This window comes from Martes martes (genome assembly GCF_963455335.1).
Source record: "Martes martes genome assembly, chromosome: 7".
Lineage (NCBI taxonomy): Eukaryota > Metazoa > Chordata > Mammalia > Carnivora > Mustelidae > Martes > Martes martes.
In genome coordinates this window covers 109,675,512-109,685,197 of record NC_137894.1, presented here as the reverse complement: position 1 = coordinate 109,685,197, position 9,686 = coordinate 109,675,512, and the positions used below count along the sequence as shown (strand labels likewise).

General features: G+C 48.4%; 1 protein-coding gene across 1 annotated transcript; it reads left to right on the top strand.

Annotated features, from left to right (window-relative positions):
• Positions 1 to 1,217: 1,217 nt before the first annotated feature.
• GPX2 (glutathione peroxidase 2) lies at positions 1,218 to 6,295 on the top strand. The gene is made up of 3 exons (XM_080807744.1): positions 1,218 to 1,745; positions 3,011 to 3,313; positions 5,631 to 6,295. Exons 2-3 carry the CDS (start codon positions 3,092 to 3,094, stop codon positions 5,979 to 5,981), a joined length of 573 nt encoding a protein of 190 aa, XP_080663870.1. The 5' UTR covers positions 1,218 to 1,745; positions 3,011 to 3,091; the 3' UTR covers positions 5,982 to 6,295.
• Positions 6,296 to 9,686: the final 3,391 nt, after the last annotated feature.

Below are 9,686 nucleotides of genomic sequence, written 5' to 3'. Positions count from 1 at the left end.
TCACCCCTACACTTCTCCAGTCTGGAGGGGTGGCCTGGGGTCTGGCCTTAGGCCCAGACTGTTGAGCAGGCGCTCCTGCCTGTTTACTCCTCACCACCTCTGCACCTGCTGTCTCGAGACTCAGCCCAGCCCCAGGCATTTCCACCTGCTCCCAAGCCCCCACCATCTCCCTGTGATGGGTGAACTTCGTGTACTGTGTCTTGGGTCCAATATATGAATTGTGAGCAGGGTTCATCTATTTTAAACACAGATGTTTACAAAATAAAGAATATTTCAAACCACAGGTGTGCCTGCCTGTATGAGTCCCTAGGAGGAGTTTTCGCTTGGCCCTTGGCAGTTAAGGGGGAGAGGGAGAGGCAGTGCTGGAAGAAGGTTCCAGAACCTTATAAAGCAACAGCAGGAGAATGACAATGGAAGCAGCTTGCTGTCTTCTTCCTTACTGTACCTTTCCCAACGTCACCTGCAGGGGAGCCCCAGCAAAGCCCCCCAGTGCTCTGCAGTGGGCCTACAGGAGCAGAAAGAAGATGGCGTCACTGGCAGGATGCCGAATACCTATGTCTGAGGTATTGAGAACCAAGAAGGTTCTCGACCATCTGAGACGGAACAGGAACAGGTCTCCCTGGAGGCTGAGGAGGGATTAAATCCTTCAGAAGTTTGTCCTAGCCCTGTGACCGGGTACTCCAGGGAAGCAAGGCAGACTGTAATCTTGGGGGCCTGGGAGTTGCTACATACTATACTTGGGGGTGTGGAGGGAAGAGGCAGAAAACGGGAGTCAGGATAGAATGAGGAAGGAAGGAGTCAAACAAGACTGCACTGGTGGCCTAAGATCTTAACCCGGGCTTCACAGGTTATAGAAAACTTGCAGTACTCCAACTCTTCCATCCTAACAATCATATCTGTGGGAGATAAGGAGGGTGATGACACAAAGTTGGCTGGTAAGGAAACGTGCCTAAGGGCCTCAGGTAACCGTGGCAGAGTCATGGCCAGAGACATCGGAACTGAAATCTCTGGAGGGAAAAGCTTTTAGCAACATCTATTTAGAAAAGTCTCGAAAAGCAATTCTCATATGTAGCCAGAGTCGAGAACCACGTCCCTAGATTTTTTGCGTACTAAGTAGGTGCAGTTTTCAGAACAACCGTCTCTGTGGAAAGCCATGGGAATCACACACCTGTTAGTGCATGTCCAAAGTAATAAGCTTCTGGAAAGTGAGCCAGTTTGAGGTAAAGTTGGAGACAAAGTTATTTTAAGAGAGGTTTTTTCAATCATGAAAGTTGAGAACATGCATGACAGAGGGTCCTAAGTTGTTCTTGGAGAAAAGGGATGGCGTGTCCCTGAGGGAGAGGGAGTCCCTAGCTCAGGAACTTCCACGGTCATCCTGGACAGAGGCCCCCAAAGGGCAGCCAGTAAGAGGTGTCCAGATGCCCGAGAGTCCTGGAAGCTCTCAGCCTGCAGGTAAGTCTGAGAAGTTCATGCTGAAGTTTAGCGTACTGTCAGGGCCAAGTTCTTCTGACACAGTGGCCTGGTAGGGACATTTATTGGCTGTTTTTAGGAACTCTACCTGGACACATCGGGCGACACACTTCATGCTGCATTTCCTGCCACCTCCTTTAATGGCCAAAGATTCCATTCCCACTCAAGTAATGGAGGCTTGTTTTGAGGGAGCAGCCAGTGGGGACATGGGTTCCCACATGTTATGAACAGCCATGGAATGGGCTACAGAAGACAGAACAGCTGGGCACTCCCTGGTGAGTAGTTCCTCCATCTTCTCAGCAAATCAGATTCTCAATAGCAGCTGCTCCCAAGCCTTCCTTATTCTTGGTTCTAGAAGACAGTTCCCAATGGGCACGTACCTGTGAAAACACTCTCTAGTAAATATCTGCATTGTTATTGAAATAACACTCCCAAAAATCCCAGAGACAGGTCAGGGCTAATGGACAGTCTTCCTGATGGAGAAATCCAGACTTTTTTTTTTTTTTTTTTAAATCGCATTTATTTGAGCTTCTGGGTGCTTGGAATAATGAAGTGAAGCACTAGGCCTTCCCTTGGGTTCTCAGATGGGCCACAGTATGCTGCACCGCTGGTGCTGAAAACCTGGGCAGGTCAGCTGGGTTTAGAACCATCGCAGCTTTGACTCCCTGCATGTTCCCTTCTGGGGTGGGGTGGGGAGGATGAGCAGCACAAGCCTGTCAGGAGAAGTCTTGGGGGCCGGGAAAAGTCTTGGGGAGTGAGCCTTTGTCTGAGAGGAGGCAGGTGTAGCTCGTGCCCTGGGGGTCACTCACCTGCTCTGTGTGTGGCTCCTCACCATCACCCAGCCACGACTGACGGCCTCCTCACAAGCCCATGGAGGCAGAGTGGAGGACACGGTGTGGGTGTCGGTGCCATGCAGAGGGGCAAGGGCAGAGCAGCACCACTCACTGGAAGACTTTTCCAGACAAACTTCGTCTCTTCAGCCTGGCTGAGCCCCCTGAAAGCAATTATTTCTAGAAAAATCACACTGTCCTTTTGAGGATCCCTTTGCTTGTAGGCTTGTGGAAAACAACAGCCAAAGAAAACTGCGTGCCTGTCTTATGTATATTTTGGATGCGGTATGAGTTAAGGGGACATGCCCCCCAGTTCTCTTCCTCATCTTTCAGATCTTGGCAGACCCTGACCTCTCAATGTCGGCTTGGCCTTCAGCCGACAATATGGGTCTGTGCCAAGCGGGAACCACTTGCTGGGGCAAGTCGGAGTCAATCCTGCATCCCTCCCTCCCTTTTTTCCTCCCCATTTGACCTTTGGGGCTCTAGTTTCCTGCAAGGAGTGAATTATTCATGTTTGTACATAGATATCAAATTGGCCCTTCCCGGGTTGCCAGCAGGGTGGGGCAGGTAGGCGGCTTTGTTCAGAGTCTGTAAACAGGAGGAGCCACCTCCTTGTTGAAACAGCACCTCCAGGTGGGTGACTGTTTTTTTTGCTAAGTCATCCTGGGGATGCTCAAAGCCCCATTGTGAAATCCTTCCCGTCCTTCCAGGCTCCTCCTTCCTCCCCAGCCCTATAACAGACCCTGAAGTGGGCTGCCGCCACTCTGCACGCCTCATTCTGCCCCTTCAACATGGCTTACATAGCCAAGTCCTTCTACGACCTCAGTGCCGTCAGCCTGGACGGGGAGAAGGTAGATTTCAACACGTTCCGAGGCAGGGCCGTGCTGATTGAGAACGTGGCCTCGCTCTGAGGCACGACCACCCGGGACTTCACCCAGCTCAACGAACTGCAATGCCTTTTCCCAAGGCGCCTGGTGGTTCTTGGCTTCCCTTGCAACCAATTTGGACATCAGGTGAGGGGTGCCTTGTAATGTACCCAAGGAGTTGGGGTGCCGAAGCTTTGGTAGGCTAAGGGGGGATGAGAGTGACTGTGTGTGTCGGAGCGTCTGGAATCGGAGTTATTTGTTAATCTAGGTCTTTGGATACAGGTGAATACCAAGGGGAAGTACATGGGGTTCTAACTGCCTGGGCTTCAGTACAGAGGGTGGGGTTTTGTTGTTTATTGTCTTCCCATTATGCTCCAGGAGGGCTGGTACCACGTCTGCTTTTCTCTCCACCGTGGAGAATGCATTTGTTAAATACCCGCTGAGAGGATGAGTGGAAGGAAATAGAAGATCAACAATCACACTAGGACTGAACTGACCCAGGAGACCTTAGTTGCAGCTAGACATGGTTCTGCTCTTCCATGGCTCTGTGCCCATGCAAGAGTCACTTGGTTTATCTGTTTTAGTTTCCTCATCTGTAAATGGGATAATGCCACTTATTTCATAGGATAATTGTGAGGTTCAGAGGGTAAGATACACAAAAAAAACCCTTGGAAAATATAAAGTAATATGCAAGTGAAAGCAAATGCAACTGTATTATTTAGGTCAAAGGACTCTGTTTTAAATCAGTCGAGGGGAGAGTGATTTTGGTGGAAAGCTCAGGGTGCTCAATGTGCACGGGTCTCCTCTGGGTGTCACGTGCACCTGTCTCTGATTTTTTTCTCCCCCCTCCTTTCTTTTGTGTGTGTGTGTGTGTGTGTGTGTGTGTTCCACACAGGGATCAAATCTCTGTCTCTGATTACCGGGTCAAGTTCTAGATCTTCAGCCCACATACCTCAAGTTCTCTTTCAGGGATTCTTCTATATTCACTTATTATTTTAACAGCACCAGCAGACAGAATGTCCTCAAGTGAACCCTCTAATTATAACCCCCTCAGTTCAATTCACAGTGGCGTGATGGCAAGGAATTGATTAGCAGAGATACAGTGGGAAGGCTGAAGTGTCACTGGTTGTGACAAACCCGAGTCCAGACCATCACTGCTATCACTGTTGCTTCCCTGTCTCAGTCTGTTTCTAGGATTGGCCAGGCCTGGAGAGAGAAAGGGTGAAACCACTTGAGGGGTGTCTCTTTAGCCCCAGAGGTGTCTCCACCCTTCCACCATCAGGCTAGCTAGTGGCTGGAGGGAATCTGTAACCTACCGGTAGTCCGCTGGCCATCTGCATTAAGAGATAAGGAGTCTAATGGGGATCACCTTTGGGCTCAAGATGTCTTGATGGCCTGGAACTGACTGTACTGATTGGTTCTAGTACATCAGAGGCAAGAACTTTCTCCCACAAAGAGATATCTGACTCTTAGACCCAGGGGAAGGGGTGGAAAATAAGGGTTTCCATGGGCCTTTTGGGGTTCTCAGGGGTGGAGAATGCCGAGTAGGGATAGGACAGGGGTGGCAAGGGGGAGGGAAAGACAGGTAACAGGCTCAGAGCTAAAGCCCTCACAGCTGAGTCTAGTGAGTGAGTGCGAGGAGTCTTGGGAGAGAGTCTGGAAGTAAAAGGAATGCTAACTACACATTCACAACGGTAGTCCTCAAGTACACACTTAGCTTTCCTTCCCTTGGCCTATTCCAGAATCCTAAACACTCTATCCTGTTAATCATCCCTGCCGGTCACTAAGCAATTCCATTTAGCATACATTCACTGTCATCTCTAATTTACTTTGCCTTTGTAGCACCTGAAAGCTAGACTTCCTTGGATGGGGCCTTTCTTCATGAAAGCTTCCTCCCACTTACACTTCAGATGGAGGAAAAGGCAAGATGAAAGGCAGAGGCTATACTCAACACTCACATGTAATCAGAAACAACAGAGGCAAAATCAGAGCAGAGGGAAGGGGAAGGTTTGCCTGGACGTGTGTGTGAGTGGCGGGGGTGGGGGGCAAAAAAGTGAGAGTTCTAGATGGCATCACCTAAGCCTCTTTTTTCCTTTCTTTCTACTGCCCTGAACTCAAGGTACCTTGAAGTTTCAGACAGATATCCTAAGAACTGTTCAGGGTAGTTTAGAGAGAGAAGCAGCAGTTCAAAGGTGCTAAATCATTCATTGTAACGACAGCCAAGCTAGGAACTGCAAGAATTTTCAGGAATGGCCTCGCAAACCATCAAACAATAGCTGTGAATGGGGAATCTCCAAGTCAAGAGTAGGGCAAAGTTGGGAAGAAGGAAAAAGAACAGGGGAGGCAGGGGAGCTACACAGAAAAGAATGGTCCTGGGAAGGGACTATAGGAGGGTGAAAGGTTTTCGTGGATCTTTTATTTCCCCCTTCCCTCTTCCATGCTCTTTGTCTTTTTCCTCCCCCAGGAGAACTGTCAGAATGAGGAGATCCTGAACAGTCTCAAGTATGTCCGCCCCGGGGGTGGATTCCAGCCCACTTTTACTCTTGTCCAAAAGTGTGAGGTGAATGGTCAGAACGAGCATCCTGTCTTCGCCTACCTGAAGGACAAGCTCCCCTACCCTTATGATGACCCATTTTCCCTCATGACCGACCCCAAGTTCATCATTTGGAGCCCGGTGCGCCGCTCCGACGTGGCCTGGAACTTTGAGAAGTTCCTTATTGGGCCGGAGGGGGAGCCCTTCCGCCGCTACAGCCGCACCTTCCCTACCATCAACATTGAGCCTGACATCAAGCGTCTTCTCAAAGTTGCCATATAGACAGGAGCTGCTCAGCACGCAGATCTACCCCATCCCGCCCCTGGTCTCTTTCCTGAGGCTTCAGTGTGCCCGCAGGAGGCACTGCTGGGCCAAAGCTTCCTCTTGAAGAGCCTTGCCTTTCCAGGCCACCTGTCTCCCTTCCCTCCCCCAACCTTCTGCTTGGTGATTCTACTTGGAGCTCCAAGATTTGGGTGGCTCTGGGCCTTCACAGAATGATGGCACCTTCCTAAACCTTATGGGCGGTGTCTGAGAAGTGTGAAGGGCTTAGAGCCAGGCTGCTAGCTGTGTCCAATAAAGGGCAGGTATGAAAATGGCCAGGCTCCCTGTGTCTTCTTCCTCAATGGAGTCTAGGTAGAGGGGTAACACAAAACTGCAGGTTGGCCAGAGAGCTGGCAGCACACAAAGGCTTGACAGAGGAAGGCTCTGATCCGGGTGACACCCTGATGACTGTCGAGAGCAGGCTCTGGCCAGGGTCTGTGGTGGCAGGTGGAGTTGCAGGAAGTATGAATTCTATTATTACTTAATAGCTCCTCCAGAACAGAGGCAGGGGCAGCGGCCGGGGGTGGGGGGCAGGTAATGAGAGGTAAAGGGGAGGAAAAGACAGCAAGCCTTTCAGTGGAGAGTACTGGGAGGTTGGTTAGAGGACTTCAATCAGGAAGATGTCACTATCACTGCAGGTACTGGGCCAGCCAAGAATTACCTGCACTTGGAGACGCTGCTGGGACGCAAACTTGGTCAGCTTTAACTGACAGCAAGGGTGTGGAGGGTGCGGTTCCTGGGAACACAAAGGGTACTTATTTCCCTGATCACCTTGCTGAGTCACATTTGTTTTTGATCCTTAGCAGGACCAACTCCCTCCTTTTCACAGTTCCATGCTACCCTTGTCTTTCTCAAACTCACATGTTCCCAGATCCAGGCACAAGACAGACCAGCGTAGGCATGAATGACTGATTTCACTTTTTCTTCCATGAGGGTGGGAATGAAGAGGGCCTCCCTTTAGACCATCCGACTGTTCATAACCTGCCAACAGGACAGCCCTTCTCTGTGAGAACAGGGTTCTGCCAAATGGCTTTGTAAAGACAGTGCCCCAGATTCTTCAGCAAGTACAGGCAGACTCCAAAGGCACAAACACCACCAAGGCCAGGTCCTATCATGTTCTGGAAAAGACACCTGCTGAGAAGCCACTGCCCTGTCACTTTGCCTCACAAACCTCTTGTTGGAAACTGCTCACTTTCACCTCTCCTTCTTGGACCACTAGTTGGAACATTTTCCTTTCCTCATTGAAGCCCAGAAGGGGCAGTTCTCCAAACCGGACACACTGCTTATGAACCCCAATGCTGAGGGGGGAGATCCCTTTCCTGTGGCATCCCCATAACTATTTTCCAAGCACCTATGTCATCTGAGAAGTCAGTGCAGAATAGAAGTTAAGGATCCTCACTGTCTGATCTTCAACTGAAGTTATGCCATCTGTGGTGCTTTATTTCAAAAGGGGTAACCTGAGCATTACAGTGGGAATCCCCTGGCACCCTTTTGCAGGGCCTTCTGCTAAATTAAGGCTACCCTTAACTTGACTGTCAAAAACTCAAGCCTTTCAAGATTCCTGCTCTTAAAGCCAACAGCTGGGGTATGGGTTTTTGGAAGGCAGGACTGAGCACTGATTTTAGAGCAATAACTGCAGAGACAAATGGCTTCTCTGAAGAAATGAAATACAGAATTCATACCGGATGCTAGAATGATTTGTTCATGATCTCCATGGTGCTAAAGTCTGTTGCTATGTCTAATAACAGAGCAGCTGTCCTAGATGTTGGCATGACGCCACAGGCAATTTCGGGCTGATATGCCAGTACAATGTATTGGGTCTTTCCCCTGAGGCTCAAGTTGAAGGAATTATTTAAAGATTCCTGAAGGATCAGGAATTAACACTGTAAGTGATTTTGCAGAGAGTCAGTAAGAGCCATTATGGTAGGAAAAAGGCTCCTCACTTGGACAGGGAAAATGCTACATGCTTCGAAAGGGACTTGCCCAGTGTGGCTCAGGAGGGAACAGGCATGGCAGGACTGGAGACACTTCTTTTACAAGCACATTTTGTTTTTACTAAATCTTAATTGTTTTGTTGTTAAAATGAAGAGAAGTGAGAAATTTATTTTTCATCTTGTCTCCCTTTACAGCCTCAGAAGTACCAGCTGATGGTCATAAACAAGACATGGCAAAGCTTAAAATAATCACCCACTTTCAATCTTTTAATCAAATTTCCCTAGGGGCACTCAGGAAGTAGGAAGGGTCTCATAAATAAGCATTCCCAGAGAGATGACATAATGCCACTTGATTTAGAGCAGGGACAGAGATAGTCACTTCTCTGAGGGATCTAACAAAAAATAAAGCTTGGGGCAATTGATTTTAGAGGACCAAGGTACACAGACTGAAATTTATTATTTCCCTGTGTTCCCACAGCTGTATCTCCTTAGTTTAAGAAACACTGAGCCAGAATCTGACTGGTGATTTCAAATCTGATTTCTTATCATCACCATCACAACTGTCATCAATAAATGACAAACTATCATTTATTGAATATTTACTACACTCACACACTGCGTAAGTACGTAATTAGGTTACTTAATCCTTGTGCTGACTCTATCAAGAATTCTCTGTTTTTAAAGAGAAGGTAAGTGAACAAGACACCTGCCAAGAACAAAGGGCTCCACGTAGCAGAGTTGAACGTTAAACCCAGGTCAGTTGACTATAAAGTCTGTACTTTTTTTTTTTTTAGACTTATTTATTTATTTGAGGGGGTTGGTAAGGCAGAGAGAGAGAACCTCCGGCAGATGCCCTACTGAGCAGAGCCCAACATGGGGCTTGATCCCACAACCTTGAGACCATGTCTGAGCTCAAATCAAGAGTCAGATGCTTAACCAACTGAGCAAGCCAGGTACCCCACAGCCTTTAATCATACTATTAAATACAATACAATAGTGTTTCCCTCTATTTCGGAGTTCCTTCAGAAAGACCACTGATAGCTGCCTGTACACAGCACTGCACAACTTAAAAACACTTTCACTTATGTTTTATCATTTGATTTTACAACTTTGTGCAGGAGGCATCATTACTTCTATTTTTCCACTGAAGAGCCAAGGTGCATATAACCTGCCCAATGTCCCAACATGAGCAGGTGGCAAAGCTCATTTTATTCTTTTTTTAAGATTTTATTTATTTATTTATTTTATTTATTAGTCAGAGAGAGAGAGAGAGAGTGAGCACACAGGCAGACAGAGTGGCAAGCAGAGGCAGAGGGTAAAGCAGGCTCCCTGCCGAGCAAGGAGTCCGATGTGGGACTCGATCCCAGGACGCTGGGATCATGACCTGAGCTGAAGGCAGCCACTTAACCGACTGAGCCACCCAGGCGTCCCTTAAGATTTTATTTTTATTATTTATTTGACAGACAGTTCACAAGTAGGCAGAGAGGCAGGCAGAGAGAGGAAGGGAACCAGGCTCCCCGCTGAGCAGAGAGCCTGATGCATGGCTTGATCCCAGGACCCTGGGATCATGACCTGAGCCGAAGGCAGACGCTTTAACCCACTGAGCCACCCAGGTTCTCCAGCAAAGCTCATTTTAGAACTAGGTCTCTTGGTTTCCTTTCTATCTAACCATACTGTATCTCACAATAGAGACTACTACAGTCAAGAAACACACAACCTAAAACTGAGAGCC